The sequence below is a fragment of the Cryptomeria japonica genome, chromosome 11 (assembly GCF_030272615.1).
Source record: "Cryptomeria japonica chromosome 11, Sugi_1.0, whole genome shotgun sequence".
In the NCBI taxonomy this organism is placed as follows: Eukaryota; Viridiplantae; Streptophyta; class Pinopsida; order Cupressales; family Cupressaceae; genus Cryptomeria; species Cryptomeria japonica.
In genome coordinates this window covers 406,933,533-406,957,538 of record NC_081415.1, presented here as the reverse complement: position 1 = coordinate 406,957,538, position 24,006 = coordinate 406,933,533, and the positions used below count along the sequence as shown (strand labels likewise).

The window sequence follows — 24,006 nt, the reverse complement described above, 5'->3', positions numbered from 1 at the left end:
ACCATCAGTAGCTAAAAGGCATAGAACGAGTCTCCCATCAGTAGCTAAAACCATCATCTAGAAGTTCAACACAAATTTCTACTTATTATCAAACTATTCGTGTATCTCTACCACATTGCCATGAAACATTGTCCAACCCATACATAGACAATTTTTATTTTTTTTAAATACCCACCGTAAAATAGTCTAACCTACTACGATTCAAACACAAAACAAAGAAGTTACTAGCCTTGAGCTTGTCCTTTTGCCTTCCCACGTGTGAACCAGTAATCCTCCTTAAAAACAATCTGCTTTCTAACTTTCTTGGTGCCCTCTGGGCCCTTAGTTTGTAGCTCTTTCTCTTGGCATCTCAAGTAATCCTTAATGTGCTCCCATCCCCTCTGCACCTCCGCTTGCCTTACTTCCCTGTCCATATTTGCACCCCACAAAAGAAACAGCTGAAGTGGTGGAATAAACTCGACAGAATGCACCCACTCACCACTCTTGGTCATAAAACCTTCTCCTGGTCCAACCATGGCCATGAAAACGTCTATCCCAAGCTTGAAAAACTTGGATTTTGCAATAACTCGGCAATGCCAAAAAAAATTTAAAACTCGGGACTCGCCAAAACTCAGCAACTTTACGAACATTTGAAAATACATTTTTTTTTATATATAATTCAAAAACACACATTTACACAAAATTTGTACAACATACATGATTTCCATGATATATAAATCAAAGTTTTTTGGTAATACATAGCAACAAATGCAAGTATCATAGCATAAACCAAAAACCAAGTGCAACATATGAATAAGAGTTCAATACATATCAACGTATCATAGTGACATAGACTCATAGGGTCATAGACCACAAAACAAGAACCTCTGAAATTCTGATTACATATCAAGTTCAAAGTTTGGTATCAATGAAAATAAGAAATCATAAATTGCGTCTACGACTAAAGCTCAAAACAGATTGTGGCCGTTGGGTGGATGGTGCTGAAGTAGTGGCAACATCCTCAACACTAACAGGTGCCTCTGCTGCATTATCAACCTCCTGCTCCTCCTCCTCCTCCTCACGTGCTGCCACTTCCGCATCCCATTCCTCTCCTGCCCTCTCCAACTCACTCAGCTTCTCATTAGTAAGGAATGGATCCAAATCATTATCAACATCATCAGGAGAAGCAACCCATTCTGCTGCATATGGATCAATGTCATCCAAGTCAAGTGCTTCATGTGAATCTTGCCCTAGCACCTTCTTCTCATGTAATCGAATGTTGTACCGCACATAGACAAGATCATTCAAGCGTTGTTGAGTCAACCTATTGCGCTTTTTTGTGTGGATGTTCTCAAAAAAACTCCAGTTGCGCTCACAACTAGAAGCACTACAAGGCTGTGATAATATGCGGATGGCAAACTTTTGAAGATTAGGCATTGTGGCACCATAATCTTCCCACCACAAATCTACAAGGATACAAAATGTCATTTATAACTTGTAAAGATTTCAATAATCTTAAAGAGAGAAATAAATGGTAAAAATTAAACATATGTTTTTTTTACCTGGTCATAAGGTGGCTCTCCTGGGTTTGCAATTAGGTGAAGAAAACAATTCCCCTAAGACCACCTTATAGCTCTGCGACTCATCAAGTATCAGGTCTCGAAGGACCTCATCATCAACTAATCTCCGAATGCATGTGTCAAGGCCAATTCTAACCTCTGCATCTGCTCTGAAACTCGGAGAGTAAAAAAACTTGGGATTCAAGAAGTAGGCAGCAGCATGAATATGTTGGTGGAGTTGCATGAATATGTTGGTGGAGTTGATGGTTCCACCTCCAATCAATTATGTGCCATATGGGTTCATACTTGGTCTTGTTTGACCCATACAAGTGTTGAATCGCCTCTTTGGCCTTACCCATGGCCTCGTATAGATACCCCATGGAGTTATGATCCCCATCTACCATTCGTAGCACCCTCACCAACGGTTCCGACACCTAGATATAAAAAATCTAACAAAATAAGCAGATTGATATATTAGAAAATTAAATAATAAATCATCAATTAAAGTTTCAAAACTTACATTGATGATCTCCTCCACTATCTTGGCAAAATTAGTATCAAAAATGGAAATGACAACCTTCTCTGCTTCAAGCTTTGTAGCATAAGGACTCCCCAACCATCTTTCACTCACAAACATCCGCTTCAGGTTGGGCAATGTAGCAAGTATGCTCTGCAAGGTGAGGAAATTGGTAGCAAAGCATGTGACCCCCGATCGCACAAGATCCTTACCTTCAGTGTGCTCTCTCATAAGATTCAGGACCCATGTGTGATTGTAGATGTATTTGGTGATATTCCTTCCATCTTCAACCACTTTCTTTACCCAACTTAGTTTCCCCATGTCCTCAAGGAGCAAGTCAAGACAATGGGCAGCACAAGGGCTCCAAAATAATGTCGGATGTCTAGCCATTAGAAGTTTGTCGGCTGCCACATATGCAGCTACATTATCAGTCACAACCTGGATGACATTCTGCACTCCCACATCCATCACCACCTCATCCAACATGTTGCACAAGGTCTCCGCATTCTTCACTTCATTGGAGGCATCAATTGATTTTAAAAATACTAACTGTCCCCCTGAAGCAACTAGAAAGTTCATGAGTGTCCTATTCCTACCATCCGTCCATCCATCAGAAAGAATGGTGCAGCCATTCTTTTCCCAAATAGTCCTTTCCTCTTCCACTAATGCATGAGTGTTTTGGACCTCATCCTGCAATAACGGTCCACTTACCTCGTAACGGCTTGGGGACTTGAACCCCTTACCTACCACAGTCAACGCAGTGACCAATTGGTCCCAAGATGGACTAGAAATAGCATTGAACGGAATATCGTTGTAGATAAAAAAATCTAGCACACACCACCTTGGCTTGTTAGTGAGCCTCTTTATTCCATGCAATGCCAAGCAATCCAGGTTGTGCACCAGGAGTGTTACGTGGAATAAAGAAGTTTTCCATATTGCTGTCCAAAGTTCCCTTTGCTCGTATCCGTGGCCCAAGGGAAGAACTAGATGTCCCCACATCTGTATGTGACCCTATGAAACTCAAATCTGCCCTTGGGGCTGCCATTGCCTCTACTGTTCTCTTTTTTGTTGCCTTCCTTTGATCATATGCTTCAAGCGTTGCTATTGCATTTCTCGTAGCCTCTTCAATACATTCTGTACAGCTTGTGGTATCTCGGCATTGAATTTTTGCAAGGTGATATTTGAACCTATTAATGCCACCTTTTACAATTTTTTTGCAATGGTTGCAAAAAACATCTCCTCGTTTTGGACCTAGTCTCCCATGTTTCCAACAAGGGTCTCTCTTTTTGCCACCAACTTTAACTGTAGAAGCTGAATCCATTTTCTTTCAAAAAGATGTGGAAAAGAACCTAACAAAAGAGAGACAACATTTAGAGATCAATAACATTGTTGACAAAAAAAATCACGAACATCCAAAAATTACAATGACTGTATAACTGTATTTTATTTACACTCATCTATTAATAGATGACTATCTAAAATTAAAAATTTTAATTGGTTGTGTATTTTTTTAAGTTTTTAACTTCAAATTTAAATTAAAATGAAATACACATTGACATTACACAGTTGACAGTCATTTCAAATGACTATGTATTACACAATCATTTCACAATTGACTATGTAATACACAGTCATTAATTACAATGTACATTAATACACAGTCATTTGAAATGACTGTGTATTACACAGTCATCAGCCCTGTGTGTATTACACAGTCAATTGTTAAATGACTGTGTATTACACAATCATCAGTCCTGCGTATTACACGGTCATTTGAAATGACTGTATTACACAGTCATTTTAATTGACTGTGTATTCACAGTCATTTAAATTTTAAAACATAGTCATTTTAAATTTTTAATTGATTGTGAATACATAGTCGATTAAAATGACTGTGAATTCAAAATAAAATACAATCAATTAAAATTAATAGTAATAGTGTAATACTGTAATAGAAAAATGAAAAGAAAAATACAAAATCACAATAGTTTTTTACAAAATACAAATCATACAAAAATTAAAAACAAATACAACTTCGAATCTTGCTGCAAATGCAAAAATATCTAAGAAAAATCATGAATAAAAACCTAGTCGCGCGTGCAAATGCAAACCCTACTAGAAATCGCGTGGCGTTTTTTGCCTTCCGGAGTCGAGCAAAATGGAATAAAGACTTGGGTTTTTTTTTTGCCTACAACTTAAGTCGCATTTTTCTCACGTTTTGTGCCACGTTTTCAGGCAGGTTTTGGCAATTAACAGCGAGTATTCGCCAAAAAAATTGCAGCGATTATATGAAAAAATCGTGCCAAGTTTTTCCGCGAGTAACTCGCGCACCATTAGGGCTCGCGATTACTCGCGAGTTTTCTAATGGCTCGCCGATTTTTGCATCTCTAGTCTATCCTATTCTTCCATTCTTCTTTCACACATTCCTTCATGCCCAGCTCCAACCCCCAAGCAAAGAACATTGATGCCAAATCAACATTGTTTCGATACTTGAACTCTGACTCCATGTACTCCTTGCAAAGGAGAAAGTCCACCATCTATAGGAAGCGCAAATCTTCTATTTTAAACACATTGCGCTTCTGTTCTTTTGATATGGCACCCATGAAGGCTAACTGTTGTTTGGATGCAAACAAACGAAAAGTTTGGCTCCATTGAAACCACTCAAGACCACAAGCGTCGCATGCACTAGTAATATGTGTATGCAGGTGTAAATGCTTGCCGAAGAAGTCTTAACCCGCCCTATCATGGCCCACATCATTAGCTTCTACCTCCATATAACTACTCACACGTGAGAACATCCTCTTTTAGTGCGGAAATCTCCTCTATCTTTCAAGAGGCATCAAAGGTCTACCTTTGGCAAATATAAATGACAAGGGTGATGATACGATGGCCCTGAGGTCAAGGTCGTCCCTTGCAATTTGAAATTATGTCAAATATGCACAACTACACACTTCAACAGCTTCTTCCACTTGGATGCCACACGGGTACACCCACTCAACTATCCTCGTCCACCACCTTATTCTACGTTTTCTACCACCCGGGTGTCACACAGGTCCTCCCACCAATCCTCCCACTGATCGTCATTAAAGGAACAACCCTAGTTTGAAAGTAAATTTGCCTGTCTATTGCCTTCTCTGTTAGACACAATGCACCACTAAGAGGGGGGTGAATCAGTGGTTCTCAATCTTTTCACTTTAACTATCCTATGTGTGTATACCGGTTATCAGATCTAACTCAATGTAGACTTACCGGTTAGTGGGGAGACTAATCACAAATGCATTCACACATAAAGGGACATCACATAACACCAACATATACGAGGAAAACCCAAGATGGGAAAAACCTCGGTGAGAAATGCTGCTGGAGTCTACTACTCCAATCCAGCCTCACAATGAATCTCTGATTACAATGTTTAGGGCACCAACCCAAGGAGCACCAACCCCTGATTTTAGGGCACCAACCCAAGGAGCTACAACCCCTGCATCGAGCTCCAACTCAGTGAATGCAAAACATAATCATTTACATGTTAATAGCCTTGTTACAAATGGATTTTGTAACTCTTCTTCAAATCTCTCTACTGAATCTTCTATCCAGTTCACTGGCAGTTCTCTACCTCACCCTTTCACTACTGCAACCTTATTTCCTGCTGCAACCTTATCGGTTCAACCTCTTCTCCTTCTCTATCGGTTCTCTCTCTGCCAGTTCTCTCACTGCTGGTTGTCTCACCTCTCAACTTCTCTGCTGCTCTCCACCGGTACTATCTTTTGCCGGTTCTTTACTTGCCTATTATGCACTCTTCACTGCCAATTTGGTCACCACTGGTTTCCTCCTCAGTCAGACTCAATGGCCGACTTCTGGCTGCCTCATTGTTGTCGGTTGAACTCTTCAACTAGTTTCTCACTCACACACACTCAGTCACTTTTTCTGATACTCGTTGAGTACTTGACTGATTTGCTCTCACATGCAACAGCAACACTCTCCCCTTCAACAGCACAAATAATATCTTTGGCTCGCATACATATAGCCAGATTTTCCCGCCCAAGAGGTGAGTTTGAACTTGGCGCCTTTAGGGTTTTTACCACTGAACATGAGGCACATCGAATCTAATCAAATCTTATTCGATCTGATCTCCAAGACAACTACCTGCACATCACCGCCATTAATGTGGCTTCCAATACACGTTTGCTCAACTTAGCAAACACGGATAGTCAGTCGGCGAGACACAAGATCAATCACCATAAATGGTTTTGCAGATTGCATCACCAACCTCATTCTGCACCTGGACACTGCATCGATCAATGCATCCCATTGATCTCCTTTGTTCGACCTTCCTCGAGTCGCACACCTTTGCAATGCCTCTGCAACACATCCCATGATTTACGGGGTCTACAATTAATGTCGACCAACTCTGTAACAACCTCATCGGTGCACACTCCATCTACTGTTGCATGCATGTCCGCCACCTTGACTCCACGTGGCACCTTTGTCGACATCCACCTTATCTTGGACCTTTGTGTCGGTTCAGACACGATCACCGACAATCAACACACAACCGGTCCTTTTTTGCCGGTTCACTAAACCTGTCGGTATCTCACACTTTACCGGTTAACCATCATGACTGCACATTGTTGATCTGTCGGTGGAACACCTTAACCCATTGCCAGATATGCCTATCCATAGCATGCTCATCCTTCATCAGGTAGGAGCACATCACTTAGCCTCTTTGCTTCCTTACCGGTTCTCATGCTCACCAGTAGCCATCTTGATGACACCATGTCATCAACCTTCAACTGATTCCATCTAAGGCATCTGCATACCGGTTGCACTCTCTCTCTGCAGCTGCTCCACTTTGCCCTATTCATCATCAAACCGAACATTATCTCAGCCGGTTTGTCAAGGTGACAAACACATCACTTCTTTACTCTTCTTTTTCTGTCCCAGTGGCTTATCATGCCTTCTATGTCGATCTAGTGCATATCCTTGATTTCATGCACTTGAGGCATCCCTTTGATTCACCGGTAGATCCGGTGTGTGTTCATTCACCTGCCTTCTACTTTTGTCTTATCTCACAGAACTAAGATGCATACTTTGCATAATAGGAGATAAGCTCCACTTACCAGTTGGAGCGAGTCCTTGTCATCTGCATCCTGCAATGCACTCATGTGGCCTCCCTGATTGTGCAGCATATCTTCAAACAGGCACATGTGATCCAGTGTGGGCATATTTACTATCAGTCATCTCTTCACAAAGTGACTGCATCTTTATCCGGTGGGAGTCATGTTGTTCTACATCCACACAACATACCGGTAACCTATACATCCTTCTTGTACACTTGTCATAAGCTTGCTGGTTGACAACCACTCACTAGGTTGATTTGTCTTCTCCATGTCAACGCATCACTCACCAGTTGACATATTCTCTTTACCGATGACAAACTGTACCGGTAACCTACCCATCTCTTCCACACAAGTCAAACACTGACTTGTATACCGATGAATCGAAAGGTCATTCTACTGAATGACATTCTCTCCCTTACCTTACCGGTGCATTGCAACATAAGGTGATATCAAAGATATCTCATCCTTAATGCATCCATGACAGTGCAGCACATACATCTCTTATGCCAGTATCCCTTATATACCGGTTGACATCAATGACAACACAATGCCAACATTCTCTTCATATATGAGAGACCTTAAAATTTTGAAAGGAATTTAGCCTTTGATTAATCCTTATAATGAACTTATTTATCTTTTAATTTTGAACTTCTCCCTTCGAAATTGCATGCACTATAATCTAAGAATCACCTTCTAAATGCAATCTTGATAGTGTAAGTCTACTTGCAAAGTTAATTGCGAGGAGTGTTGCTTGTACTTCTACTCCATTCTTTGTTGCTATTGGCAGTTTCTTCACTCTCAGTGCTAAAACATTACCAAATTCATCTCTCACAATGCAACATGCACCCGAAGGCCCTCTAGGTTACCTTTTGAGGCACCATCGAAGTTAACTTTTATCCATCTTGCATCCGGACTCCACCATTTCACCAATTCCTTGGCATTCTTCAATGGATCAACCCTAACCAACCCATTAATGGGCCCACTATTTTAACTTATTATTATTATGAATTTATACTATATTATTTAATAATCAATATTAATTGTGCATTTTAATTTATATTGTATATTATAAAATGTAAATTAAAAAACCTATGTTACACTCATAGATTAAAAACTTGGATTCAGCAATTACTCGATTGACCAAGAAATTTTAATAACCTGTGATTTGACAATAACTTAGCAAATTCATCGTACATTAAAAAATATATTAATTTTTTTAAATATGCTTTGAAAGAATGCATATTACTCATTTATACTATAAACAATATCATTATTTTCCTTCATGTATAGATCAAAGATAAAGTTCAATACACTTATAGATCAAAAGATGAGTTCAAAGTTTCAGTACATATAAACTTCCAATTTCAATATCAACAAGAATTTCAAATCATAAATTTTGATTTATATATGATGGAAATTAGTGATATGCTCAACGAATTTAGTAATATGTATGTTTTGAAGAAAAATTTTCAGAATTTATGTATTTTAAAATGTTCAATAAATTTGTCGAGTTATTGCCGATTTTTTCCCAAGTTTTTAAAAATTTTGGACCCCCTGAGTCATTGCCGAGTCTGATTTTTTCAACTATGATTTTAGCCATCCCCCGTTACTCCCCCCCCAAAAAAAAATTATTTTCCATCCCTAGAAACCCATCCCCATGTCCACACATCCCCCCTTCCTAGAAACTCAAACAATCACTAAATCCAATATATCCAATAGATGTTATTTCACATGCAAATATGTAAATAATATTACAAAAGATCAGCTAGGACAGAGAAAATAAGAGTTTGATTTTGTTTGACTTGATGACATAATCCCCATTTAAATACTGTCAAATTGGGAGAGTAGGTACAACTATGATGTCGAATGTTTTTTTAATGTCATAGATATCCTAATGATAAGTGGGTGAAGGGTTTTGTAGGAATTTATAATAAGCATTAGATGTGACCCATGTGTTTTTAAGTCATCTCAAGATTAAATCCATGAGTAACATTATACTAATGAGATTTTCGCTTTCTAAGGAAGGAAACCTGTTGATGTGTATTTTATGCACATGCAAACACATAATAAAATACCCAAGAGTATCTTATCCTCTCTTGAACAAAATTTCTCAAATGCTGAAGATTAGCTTAAGGATCACTTGAGAAGACTCCAAGGTTCATGAATGTAGGATCGCTATATGTGGATAAGCTCTGTTGGTTGATGTGATTATGCTGGAATCACAAGGGGACTTACATTTGAATTCCTGAATGCTTGATTCACTGGAACTTAGAATATCTAATGTTATAATATGGTGATGCTTTTGATCCTAGACTAACTAGAGTTTTAAAAAAATGGCAAAAGATGAGGGGTTGAGAGAGTCTATTCTAATCCTAAGAATGCAAGAAAATGGGTGAATGATTAGATGGAATCCTACTGAACGAGGTCTCACCATCAGCTTGAACAATTTGACACAAGCTCAATGCAATCTTCTAAGGATGTTTCAAAGATGTTTGAATCAATACCATCAAACATTGATCACCATTCAAGTTAATGCATAAGCAATGAGTGTAGAACGATTCGAAGTTAAGCTCATATCATTCCAGTTGACCACACAAGGGCACAGTTACGAGCAGCAAAATGCTAGTGGTATGGATTAGGCGGATTCTACATGAATATATTCAACAAATCCTTGCATTCAATCTAATTAACATGAAAATAAATAGGGAAGTAGAACCATGAGGCTTATTGAAATAACAAATTTCACCACAACTTCAATGAAAAAATTATTTCATTTACAAGTCATATCAACAATTCTTCCTTCTCCTAATCTACTTCTATTCTATCCCTCTAAGACTATCTATTTGCTAATTATTCACTATTGCTATTAACCTTTTCAAAATGAGGAGATTGAGCTTTATATTGAGAGTTCATTTACAATGAACAACCAGGATTGAATTTCCATCAATGGCCAAGATTTTACAATGAAACCCTAATTAGGGTTTGTTACAACAAACTCTTCTTAGCCAATGAAAAAATTACATCCAGTGACTGTGGACTAACAGATATCAGGGGTAGGTACATCAGAGTTTGTGCATCCATGTATGAACTAGGTGTATTGCATCTAGACATGTTGATGTGGACCTTTCTGACTGGAGGAATAGTGATCGGGACGCCATCTGGAAAGCCTTCAACTTGCACTTGTAGACTTGATTTGATTCATCATCATGAAGGAATGTTGAGAGATATCCCTTGATACTCAACATTATCCAGTTTGCTTAAAGTGATGACGATGATGAGAAGCAAACTTTGATTAACTCTTCTAAAACTATTTGCTTCTTTAATCATGCTCGATGTAGGTCTTGTGATGACTTTGGTTGATCCTCCTTCGTTTTCGACATACTTGATGAATTATGCAACTGGTTGAATGTAGCCCTTCATTGTACTGACTTTGATTCTTGGATTGCCAAAGGGAATTCAAGATTGTAAAACATTCCTCCATCATGTAGGTTATCTTTCCTTTATGTACCATGGCCTCGAGGTAGTTGAATGATCTTTCTTTACAGATATCCTCATGCTTCCATGATGTGGTGAGAGCCTTTAAACACTTTGAGATCTTCCCCTCCTTGATGTTCTTGTGTTTGTCGATGAAGCTTCTTGAAGAGGTCCTCCTTGTATGTTGCTTCATCTCCTGCAAAACAAACAAGCAAGTATCAAATACACTTGATATATATATGTTTAATAAGAGCATATAAAGAGAATTTGCCCTCATGAAGCAACCCTTGAAATTGTTTTTCGCTCATGGAGAGGAGCTCTTGAAGTTTACTCCACCCTTGATGTTCATTAAGTTGCCCTTGTCTTTTGAACTTGCTCTCCTCCATTTTCTTGAACTTCGCTCATACCCTTGGATTCTTGAACTTCATTGATGTATCTCATTTCTTGAAGTCACTATGTTCATTGATTTTTGAAGTCGCTCACCTTACTCAAATTATGAAGTTCGCTCTTATACATCACTTTGTGAAGTTCATTCGTCCTCAAAATGTAAAACTCGCTCATATACCATGAGTTATGAAGTTGAAATTCGCTCATGTGGGCTTATTCATGAAATTCGCCCCAATTTAAAATTCGCTCCAAATGTTGAGCTCATGAAGTAGGAAATTCGGTCCAAATGTTGAACTCGTGAAGTCGCTTATCTTGAGTGTTTGAACATGAAGTGCTCTCAAATTTCCTTCATTCCTCTAGTTCCATTTCGTTCATGAAGGCCTGAAGATAAGATTCGCTCCAAATCTTTGACTCGTGAAGTTCGCTCCTAATCATCAACTCGTGAAGTTTCTCTTGATCTCTAACTCATGAAGTCGCTCGGATTTTGAAACTCATAAAGTACACTCATGCTTCTCAATACACTTGAATTCGCTCTTCTATCTTTGATCATGAATTTCGTTTCATTTCCCTAACTCATGAAGTGCATTTTGTATAAAGTTTGCTCCATTTCATTGATTCATGAAGTTCATTTTGTAAAGTTTGCTCCAAAAGGCTAAGTCATGAAGTTCACTTACGAATGCTTGAACATGAAGTGGTCCCAAATTTCCTTCTTTTCTTTATCTTCCATTTCGCTCATGAAGCTTTGAAGGTGAAATTCGCTCCAATTTTCTCATTCATGAAGTTCGCTCCAAAAGTTGAACTCATGAAGTAGGAAATTCGCTTCAAATGATGAACTGGTGAAGTAAGAAATTCGCTCCAAATGTTGAACTCATGAAGTAGGAAATTCGCTCCAAATGTTGAACTCATGAAGTAGGAAATTCGCTCCAATTTGTCAACTCATGAAGTTCGCTTCAAAAGTGCAACTCATGAAGTTCATTTCAAATTGAATCCATTCAAGGCAAGTGTTATCAATCATCCTTCGTTTCCCTTTCAACTTCGCTCATGTAGGCTCGCTCATCTGTGCTCATTGATGAAGTTCGCTCCAAAAGGTGAAGTCATGAAGTTTGCTCCAAAATGCAAAGTCATGAAATTCGCTCCAAACTTGCAACTCATGAAGTATGAAATTCACTCCAAAATGCAAAGTCATGAAGTTTGCTCCAAACTTGCAACTCATGAAGTATGAAATTCACTCCAAAATGCAAAGTCATGAAGTTCGCTCCAAAAGGTGAAGTCATGAAGTATGCTCTTGAGGTCATGCTCCTGAAGTGAAGTCTCTGACTCATCTTTGCTCTCTTTCGCTCACTCTCTCAACTTTGATGCATCGTGCAATGCTCATCATGATGAATTTCCGCTCTATAGGAGGGGTATAAGAGGTTCGCTCTACAAGGGATGCACATGAATTGAAGTTCACTCCTCAAGAAGAGTACTTGAAGTGACCCTCTAACTAGCAATCTTTCTTCATTCATGATTGACTCTCATGACATCTAGACTTCACAAACTTACTCACTTCACACTCCTGCAAGACTATTCACCTAACTCCTGGCCTCCTGACCTTCTATACCTCTTCAAATGCAAAGGCTAATAGCTAAGGACATCAAACACTACCTAGAAAGCAAGAAAAAGCAAGGGTCCCCATTTGCGATGGGGCGATGTGTGAATACCTCCCAACAGAACCCACTTAACGCAGAAGCAGCTTTAAGCATTTATTAGTAGGGGAGAGGACAAATGAATGCAAAATGTTCAAAGGAGTTTGTATGCTAAGTGGATCCCTTTGCCTTGTAATCATTACCAATATAAATGAGGAAAATGCACTAATGAAATAACTACTCATAGAGAACGCGATGAGTTCAAAACACATGGTTTAAATCCAACAAAAAAATGAAAATCTAAAATCTAAATGATGTCACCTTCTTGACCTCCCTACAAAATGTTTTCTACAACACTTTCAAGGCAATGTCTTCCATCACCTTGTAGATTCATTAATGGAGCTCGCACTAAGTGAAGTTATTTTGAGATATACCAGAACAAACAAGAGTACTTTCTAAGAAATTTCTACTCATCATCTCATAAAAAAACCATCATAAAATATTTGTTTTTTGAATTGAAGTATAGTCAGCTAAAGAAAATCACGAGCTAAATGAACAGAAGTGTTAGCTATGACTTCACTAAACCAGATTACATAAATGTCGAAGCTTTAATATTCTAAAAAATTTGCACAGATAAACATCTTCGTTTTGAGAAAACATGTGATAACAAAGCTCTCCAATTGATAAAATTAATGAATTGCAATTAAAATACTAAAAATGATTCAAAAATAGAATAAGACAAATATCCAACCTCATAAGCCCACAATTCAAGAGGCTTTTCAGGAACTTTTGAAGGAGTATATACAGATCCCTGTAGAATATAAATTCAAAAATCAAAATCAAACTTAAAGATGAGTCGAGAAGGGTATAAAGAGAAGAAAAGGATCATAATTATTGTATAATTAAATTCCTTTTCATGACACAAAGCCTACCTAAATTACCAATTAGGATGACAATTGATTAAATAACTTCCTCTATGCTATCAGATGAATATTGAGCAATCAGACCACTTTGACTGAAATTGAAGCAAGTTTAGCTTAGTAATGTAGGAAATGGTTAAAAATTGAAAATAAAAAAAATAAAAAAATATTAAAATTAAAACAGAAGTTTACGTGATTATATGATTAATATGATGAGCCTGTCAAGAAAAGGAAAAAACAATCTGCTGGAAGTAATTATGAAAATGACTTACTACCAAGTCTTTAAACAATGATAAACTAACAGATAAATTGAACTATCATACGATTCGGCATATTAACTATCCACACAGTTACCTGTATCTCTGTGTAAGGTTTCACGTATCATTCTTGAAATTGAACACTCAAAAGATAAGAACCTAGAACTAAAATAAAACTCAAACAAATGAAAAATTATTTCTATTCAAGTTGACATTGAACAATGCAACCTCTACCCAAATCCAATGAGTGGCCAAACAGGTGAAACAAAACAATGGATGCAAGTCAATTGGAAAATATGATGCAATAGATCTAAATTGACAATGATAATTTAGCATAAGCAAGAGAGCGTTGAAAAGATTTTGCAAGCTTATGTCCATGTATAAAAGTTGATGCTCGCATGTTGACTGGCATCATTAAAGTTGATGCTCGCATGTTGACTGGCATCATTAACCAGATATACTTTAGAACAACAGAATTGCCTCCATGAGAATACATCATTTCCAACATGCGGTATCCCTTCACAAAGACATGCTAGTGTTCACTATTACCAGCTAATATGCAAAAGTTTAGATCTCCCCACATGTAGGAATGGTTTCCATGTCCATATGTAGTTTCATCTATTACTTTTCAAATAGTATGTACATGATGAAGCATTCTCTACTCCAGTTTGTGATCTCCTAATACATATGAATGATCCTTTGCCTACTGTTGTGGACAATGTGTAGAAGTGAGAATGGTTGGAAACTGGTAATTATTGAGAATGAACATCTGCAAACAAATTCTCTCCTTGATCACTTACAAGCAAAATAAATAGATGAGCCATTTTAGACATTTATATATTCTCAATTTAGGATAGGCATTCAACCTCTATGATAGCCTGTTTAATCTTTCATCTAACTTTACGCTATTAGGCTATCTTGATTATTCATTCGTTAAATGATTACTTGTGAACCTCCCTTTATGTTTATAAGTTTAATTCCAAGCAGACTTTAATTTTGTAGCTATTATAAATGTCTTGTATGCAACAGTATTATTGATGGCCTTCAGAATACTAAATGGAGACATAAGAATTATGCACTGCAATACTTTTGTATGAGACCACCTCCTTGAACTAGTAATGCCATTGCAAGTTGAGCTCACATTTGTAAAAATATGTATTCATCATTTTCACATAGTGCTTGCGTTGGATATCATGGCACCTAAGGATATGGCCAAATTTATAGCTTCTAAAAGTATATGGAAGTATTGGACTTTACAGCACAAAACAGTCTGGCAGAAGTCTCTCATTTCAGGTGGTGTAAGCAAGTATCCAGGAAGTGAGTGGTCCACAAAAAAAAAAATTAGATCTCATAAAGGAAGTCTAAAAAGACAGAAAACTCTCCACAACCAAAGCAATCAGAAAGAGCTTATCGAAGAGTTTAAGATAATACAATAACTAAGAGACTCTACATGTACATTTATGGATCAAAAGATTCAAAACAAGCCATATCAAAGGCATATACATGGACAATGAGGGAAAAAAATTCCTATTTCAGCAACTTGAAAATAATTCTTGAAGGTCATTATACTTGTTTTCACTCTCTGATCATGTACTATGATTTTATTAAATAACTCCAAATCGAGAGTTTTCCAATAGCTAATTATTCAGTTTAAGTGATTGCAGATCAATAAAGCACATTCTTCAGAAAACATGGGCATAGGATTCAGAATGAAACGTTAAAAACCCAAGTTCACTTAATAAATGTCTCCTTACCTCCATGTTCTTCTTATAAAATATTATTCACGTAAGAAACCACATATAAAGATAAAAAAACAATAAGAGGAACATGTAGAATATAGAACATGGGAGCCTTCCTTTCCTGGACGACCAATCATTGCCAGACCTGCAGTTAATGTCTGCAATCCAACAAGAGTATATTAATAGTCCACGACTAAATGATAAATAAAAGCTTGAAGCATATAATATGAGAGGACAAACAATTACTTTTTGAGTAAACCAGTATCAACCTAACCAAATCAGTAGGTGAACTTACTGTGAAAAGCCCAAGGGAGAGCATTAATGGGACCTTTCCATCTCCTGGACAGCCAAAAAGAGTTATAACAAAATCATAATCCATGAATAAGAGACAAAAAAGTAAAGAGAGAAAACATGTAAAAGTTGAAAAATAAAAGCATAAAACTTGAGATATGTTCAACAATGAGCCAACTACCATATATGACCATATATAATAATATAAACAGTCCCTCAATAAAAGAACGATTTTCTTTATTATACAAACAACTGTTATGCTTGGCAACTGAAGCAAGAGAAATCTATATATGATAGATTAAAAAGAGAACAGTCTCAAATTTTAGACAGAAATGTATCCACTAATACTTAATAAACAATCAGATACTAAATAATAATAATATATTAAGAAATTTAATTATATAGTGCTTAGTGTACTTGATTGTGGGATAAACTCCATGGTTAAGTTTGTTCAATCCAGAGTAGTTCTGAGAAGGTGTAATATCCTGCACTGGAATATCCTTGAATATTTTCAATTATCACAAACAATCATGCATGCTCCGATACCACTATAGAACCCTGTCAAGATTTTCTGTTTATAGTCTTGCAATATTTTCTGATTCTGACTTGTAGGCATTTCGTCAGACAGTTTGCATTCAGTTTTGTTTGGGCATAGATTCATAAATAGTCATCATAGAATGACTACTATTTTTTGAAAGTACGTGCATAAAAATTATTTAACAAATATGCTAGCTACTGTTGCTGACATTCATATTCAAAAATATATATTCATTACAAACTGAAATCACAATATAAATTTATGAAAATCATTGCTGACCTCATCAAGAAGATTCCATATGCTCCAATCAGTAGCCTTCATATATTTTAAACCCCTTGTGATAGCTGTATGGCTCCCAAATAAAGATATGGCCCCTTGCAAGGATGGTATGGGAGCCTAAAAAAGCTATGACTTCCTTCTTAGCAGCTACGGCAGGTTTTGAATCTTATTTGAAGGCTGCACTAGGTTATGTGTAAGCTTTAAAGCCTTTAAAAGAATTAATTCTTTTTTCGTTGCTGCCTTGGAAGGATGTATGACAGTCTTTAGGTGTGGAAGCTTCCTTGTAATATGTTGCGTGTTTACTCCCTACGGGGTATGTGTTTTATTACAGAAAGTAAACAGAGCAACAATAGGAACATAAACAACAACACATATAGAATGCAGAATAGTATATGGCAGAATGATAGATCTTTTATTGCAACATGTAATGAGTACCACAGTAACATAATCCCGTTCCCGATACAATGGCAGACATATATACCATTCGGTGGTTGGTTAAGAAGGCCACCCACCGGCAACTACCAACTACCCCCTACGAGAACTAAAACCCATTGCATTGCCATTTATTAATAAAAGCATAACAAGTATTATTCAGCTAACTATGGCATAATTGCTGTCTACATCAGCCCCCCCCAAAAAACAAGACGTCTTCCATACGAAAAAACAAAATGGGGCTATACAACTACTGAAAACTACTTAGCATTGGGAGGGTGAGAGGACGTCCCTGGAATAATCGAGGATGCCGGAAGCTATTGCTGAAGGCGCTGGACTTGCTCCGTACAAAGTCGCAGATCCTGCTCCGCCACCAGCTGGCACTCCCTAGCTGCTTTCACCATGTAAACTGCCTCTATAACATCCTTCTCCTTCTGCTCCAATTGCGTCATGACTACTACAAGGCATTGCTGCATCTCCGCAATCTAAGTGCTCTGTCCTGCTACCAATGCTTTATGTTCTTCCACTTCGCCCTCTAGAGCTGCTCATAGTTGTTGTTCAATTGAAGTGAGTTTCGCCTGAACTGCGAGTTCCTCTTGAACCACAGCAACCTCCCCTACTGTAGCTATCCTCCCTGCCTCAACCTCCCCTATTGTAGCTATCCTCCCTGCCTCAACCTTCTTCATCTGATAGAATATCTCCTTGAAGGAGCTCTCCATGTCCTATAAGGTAGACAAAACTCCACCCTGCCCCTCCTCGATATGCACATATTGCCAGGATGTAAGCATCTCCTCCGTCTCCTTAGATGGCCAGCCCTGGTGTGTAAAATATTGGGCGAACTCCTCACAACCACTCCTCATGAAGGTGAGGAGTCTCTCAGCCTCCCTTACCGAACCTGCATCCACCTATTTGGCCAACTCTGCAATCCCACGGGTGACCCCAATGAGGTCATCCAACTTTGTCAAGAACCTCTGAATGGATCCAAGTGCATCCTAAGGGTCGGGCTTTGAAACCCAAATGTAGTTCTCCTCTTGACTGTCCTCTTTTTGGCTAGAGACTTTTGTTAACTTCCCCAACTGCATGCTCTCTTCCTCAATATCAATAATTGTCCTCTCCTTGTCTCTGCTTCCCTGCTCGTCTCCCCTGCATGCTCTGGATGTAATTTGACTACCAGTTCCTCATGTCCTCCCTCCGGCTGTAAGTTCTCATTAATATACGTACCCTCGACTGTATGGGGTGATGGAGGTGAAGGTGTTCGAGGTGCTACTGCAAATTTCTCCAGCCATCCGTCCAACGAAGCGTCAACCTCCTAGGTTGATCCAGTGGAAGGTCTAGTGCTCTCCTCATGTGTGGCAACTCGTCCAGATACCGTTTCAACAACAGTCAGTATGGTGGCAGGAGGTGCGGCCGCTACAAGTACAGTGGCCACTGTAGCAACTAGTATGGTGGCGACTGTCACTCTGTCTGCTAGTACGATACTAGTACGGATAGGCTACTTATGCTAGGCAATTGCTACAGGGGTGGCCTCCTCCAATCTTGCTACAGGGGTGGCCTCCTCCAATCCCTCAAGTGTGGTAACCCTCAGAACTATCGCTCCAGGCGAAATCAAGTGTGTTGTTGGGGAAAACTGTGCAGGTGCAAATGTGATGCGGCTCCCAAAGCACCTCAGTGCAGTAGTGTTGTGACGTTTTCACACATCGCCCCATTGCAAATGGGGCCCCCCTACTTTTTAGGCCCTCTCGGTGTTTTGGTTTTTTGTTGTTGGGTCTTTTTGTGGCAGTATGGTCAGTTTCCTCAGTTTGCGAGTGTTTGGGGGTCATTTTGATTAAGTCTGCTTTTCGTTTGAGCAAATTTGGCTAAGTCTAGGGCTCGTTTTGTCAATTTTAGGGTTTCAGCCTTTAGTCCTAGATTTTAGGGGTTTCTTTTAGGGTTTTGGAAAAACTGAACATATCACTAGAATCAAGACCCCTCAAGGAACCTCCTAGTAAAATTTGAGCCAAAACGGAGCAACTTTCTATTTTTAGAATGTTCCTATTTTTTAGGGATTTTACTGAGTCCTGGAATGTCTTCATTTTGCCAAAAAGCAAACTTACTATTTTTCGTATTTTCTATTTTTAGTAAGTTTCTATTTATAGTAAGTAATTATGTGTCATGTTTTAGGGTCTAACGCTGACATTTTGAAAAGTTTCTAATGTTGGAAAGATTATTTCTAATAGGACTATTCAGGCAAGCAATGAAGATCAAGCATTCACGACTATTTCTAAATCCGGAAGGTTTGAAAAGCAGACAGAATTAGTCAAAAATGGCCAAGTGTTGGCATCAAGTCCTGGAGTGGAAAGCTCAAAATATCATCCAAGTCTGGAAAGCAACATAAAATCCTTCAATAAGTCAATCTAACATCCAAATGAAGGAGTCTGGCATCAGGAAAGGAAGAAAGATGAATTTTCTTCCCTCGGGCAATCCAGTAGCCAAATTAGGAAGAAGGCACCAAAAGTGAGGGGTCATGGAAAGTTCAAAATGCATTGAATTCCTTCCTGCTAGCAAAATTTCGTCCTAAGACAAGGGAGGGTGCTAAAATCAATAAGTCATGGAGAATCCAAAAACAAGTGAAATTCCTTCCTCAAGTGAAAATTCCGCCCTAAGACAAGGAAGGGCGCTAAACTCACATCCCCATGGAGAAATGGAAGAAGTGCAAGATTCCAAGACTAAGGCAAAATTCTGCCCTAGGCCTAGGAGAGGCGCCAAAATGAAGAATGCATGGAGAGACAAAAAATCATGAATTCCTTCTTCCTTGTCAAAATCCACCCCAAGCCAAGGTAAGGTGCCCAAATGGAATGCTCTTGGAATGATGAAGAAAAGGACAAATTCCTCCTTCCTTGGAAAATAGCGCCCATGAAGTAGAAGGGGCGCCAAAATGTAGTATGCATGGAGGGATAGAAAAATTGTGAATTCCTTGGCCTAGGTAAAATTCCGCCCTAGCACTGTGGAGGGTGCCAAAAGTCAAGTAGCAGGGAAAATTTGGAAGTCATTGAATTCCTTGACCAAAGGGAAATAGCGCCCTAGGGAAGAAGGAGGCGCCAAAGGGAGGTAATGATGGAGAAAGTTAAAAATCATGAATTCCTCCCTCAATGCAGAATACCGCCCAAAGTGTCAGGAGGGCACCAAACAGAGGTATCCATGGAGAGCAAGAATTTCACCCATCAAAGTCAAAATTCTATACCCAATTAGTAAAATTGAAAATTCTTCCAAGGCTTGGAAATGACGAATTCCACTCCTAAGTTGGAAAATTGAAAATTTGTCGAAGGCATGAAAATCCAAAGGTTGAAGAGGAAGGAAATGCAGAAATCCCCTCAGGACATTTTTTAAATTTCCATTTTTAGACACCAAATCTTATCAGAATCCGGAATTTTTTGCAAATTTGGAATCATGAGAGAATTCTCTCACCTGGACCCGAATCCTAAATTTTAGGAAAATTCCTAAAAAATAGGAAATGTGGCAAATTGATGAAAAAGCTCCCTGCGGACATGATGAATTCACAGAGCACAAAAATTTCATCCTCAAGGAACAAATTTCCAATATTTCTTCTCCAATTCCAAAATGTGCCCAAGGTTGGAAGCAAGACGTAAAAAATCAAGGTTCAGGATTGAAGAAATTCCTTCCTCAGGGAAGAATTGCGCCCAAGAAGAAGAAATTCTTGGAAGATGAGAATTTGGCTAAGTGCTGGAAATTCTTTCCTTCAAGACAGAATTCCAAGAAAGTGGAAAAATTGACTAAGTGTTGGAAATTCATTCCTTTGGAAAAGAATTCCAAGAAAGTGGAAAAATTGACTAAGTGTTGGAAATCCTTCCCTCAAGAGAGAATTCCAGGAACGTAAAAATTGACTAAGTGTCGGAAATTCCTTCCTTCAAGGCAGAATTCTTGGAAAATGTGAAATTTGGCTAAGACATGAAACAATTCCTTCCTCAAGGGTAAAGTAGAATCGAGGTCAAAATGAGGTTAAGGAGGAATTTTTCCTCCACATCACAATTCCTTCACCATGGAGAAAATGTGTTCTAGGAAAGGAATAGGTGCCAAATGAAGCTAAGGAAGGAATTTTCCTTCCAAGATAAAATTCTTCCATGACATGAAAATTCCGCCCAAGGAAGAAGTTGAAAAGAGAGACAGGGAAATGAAGTCAAGGATAGAGAAGAAAGAAAAATTCCTTCATCGCATGAATTCTACGCCCAGGATGAATTGAAGATGAAAATTCCAAGGCACGGAAGGAATCAAAGATGAACAGAACGAGAAAATTCCCCTTAGGAAAAATTTTGAAAATCCATTTTTGGGCATCAAATCACATCCAAATTTCAAAATTCTTTCAGATTTGGATTCGGGGGAGAATTTTCTCTCTCCTAGAACCTAGAACCCTATTTTAATATCTGGATCCTTCATCATATTAATCAATCCTTGCATCAACTCACACAGACTTATCTGTGGTAGACTTTCTTCCAAACTCTGATATGCAACCAAAAAACCATGACCCAATAGGATGGAAGGAAGAACTTGTGCTCTGATCAACTAAACACACAAGCTGGCAAGAAAACCAGCTCTGATACCACTATAATTCCCCCTTAATTTTTCCCAATTTTTTTCCACAATTACATTCAGCACAACACTTGTTAAACCCTCCACTTTCTGATCACCGAGAGCCCAATCTGGGAGGGTGAGAGCATACAGTGTCAAGGGGATCATTAGATGCCAATAACTGAAAATGATTACAATCTTCGGGCGGCAAGCCAGCCCCTTCCGCTTATACAGCAGGATAATGAAAACAATGCAATCACTTGGCGATAAACCAGCCAAGGACAAGCTAAACAACTGAAGAATGCAATCACTCAACCGCTTGTTCAACGGGACAACTAGAAATAAAATTAAAATCAACTCTACCGCTTATGCAGTGAGAGGATAGTATTACAATATTCAAAATAGGCGGCAAAGCCAGCCTCTTCCACTTATGCAATGGGACTAACAGCAATAATCCAATTAGATAGCTGTTAGTACTACTAACCAGCTTTACAATGCACAATATGGATTACAATTTAAGGGAAATCACTATTCCAAAGATAGGCGGCAAGGCCAGCCTCTTCCACTTATGCAGTGGGACAAGAAAGAACAATAGAAACCGCTATTAGTACTACTACCAGCATTACAATATGAATCATAGCATATAAGAGTGATGAACCAAGTGCAATAACATGACCAACAGCTGCAAATGAAACCAAGTCCTTTCTCTTCACACCAATGAACTCACACACCCCAAAACCAACTCCAAACACCAAAAACTCTAATTCTGATATACTCCAGCACGCTGAAAACACACAGACCAGCAACACCAAATCCCACTAAAACACTCACAACTCACCCAATTCTTAACCAAATGACACGAAACTGAAAGCAAATGATCACTAGGAGGTAGGAGATCATTCCTAGGACAACAAAACATGGCAAATCGACCCCAATAATTTATGCACGCATTCCAAAGCGCTCAGCCACATGGTACGCCCAGCTAAGGTACGATTTTGCAAAAATAAAATCCAACACACCATTTTAAGCTCTATAAACTTGCAAAATGAATCACCTAAACCATAAAGAAAGATGAAATACACAGAACGAGGAGAATGACACACTGAGACCTGTGACCCAAAATCCACTTCAGCACACTTCACAACTAGCAACAAGGACACACTATAGCACTCCCAAAAATCAGATATCCAATATATAAATCTGCAACATTATCTTCAATCCACTCCTCTGAATGAAGAGCAGTCTCTAACTCGACTAGTTGCTGTATTGCAAGCAAGAAATCAAGCTATGGCTAGGAGGTAAATGTTCCCCGAAGCTTTCACTCTGCATTTTGGCAGCATTTCATTACAAAAATTCTTGGATACCAAAAACAAGAGCCCAACACTCTTACTTATAGACTTTGTGTCTCCAAATTCAAATTCACATTCCCTCCAAATGAACGCCAAAACCAAATGCACATTCACTTCACATTATTCTGAAATTACATTTCATTTCTCCTTTCTCCAAATCGACCTTCTCATAGGAGCAAATATACTTTATAAAAATGACAATAAAATCATACTGTGGCATCCAAGGTAGATAAGTGAAATACACTATAAAATTAACTTATTTCGCCATAAGGCGTCCATCTTGCCTTATTAATATTTCACTTTATAAACTGTTTTTCCTCAACAATAAATCGCCCAATATATAATTAAGGAAATGTCTTAGATATCAATATAACTTAAGCAATCCCTTTAAAATAAATCGTCCAACCTTTGCCTTAAGTTATAATTTAATTCAAAACACCATTTTCCATTAAATATTGAACCTGCCAGAACAAGCTCCAAGGATATGGGGAAACAAGCTGAGAGAATTGCCCTACCAGAAATAGTCACTGAATTGAGTTGAAGAACCCTTGCCAAGAATAGCACCCAAAAATGCTTGGAAGACCAACTAGTCAAACTGACCTACCGGAAATAACCATCTGAACAGGCCTGCTGACATCAACTGCTAAAAATAGTACTTACTAAAAATAGCATGCTGCTAAAAAGAGTAAGTGTTTCCAAAGTGATTTTAACCACATTCTGAGCAACCGTCACACTTACTAAAAATAGTAAGTCCGGAAAAAGTCACCCTATGTAGATGCATGTCGAACCATCTTCAAGCTCTCTGAAAACCCAAAAGGAATCCAAAATCCAAACTGTCAAACTCCCACATACACCCCCTGAAAACACCAAAGAATCCTCCTATAAAATAGGAAACCCTAATTTCTGCTCCTGACTAGCCTACGGGCCTCCGAAATAGGCTAACGGCCAACTGAACTAATCACTGCGGAGAAGGGGACATT

The 24,006-nt window shown here is 38.5% G+C and overlaps 1 protein-coding gene across 3 annotated transcripts in view; it reads right to left on the bottom strand.

Annotated features, from left to right (window-relative positions):
* The window catches only part of LOC131071573 (uncharacterized), a 212,085-nt gene that overhangs the window by 52,068 nt on the left and 136,011 nt on the right, over positions 1-24,006 (bottom strand). For all 3 annotated transcript variants that reach the window (XM_059214091.1, XM_059214089.1, XM_059214090.1), the window contains 3 exons: positions 15,870-15,913; positions 15,693-15,732; positions 13,410-13,471 (listed from right to left, as the gene is read on the bottom strand). In XM_059214091.1, coding sequence (XP_059070074.1) covers positions 13,410-13,471; positions 15,693-15,732; positions 15,870-15,913 — 146 coding nt within the window. The remainder of the gene's footprint in view (positions 1-13,409; positions 13,472-15,692; positions 15,733-15,869; positions 15,914-24,006) is intronic.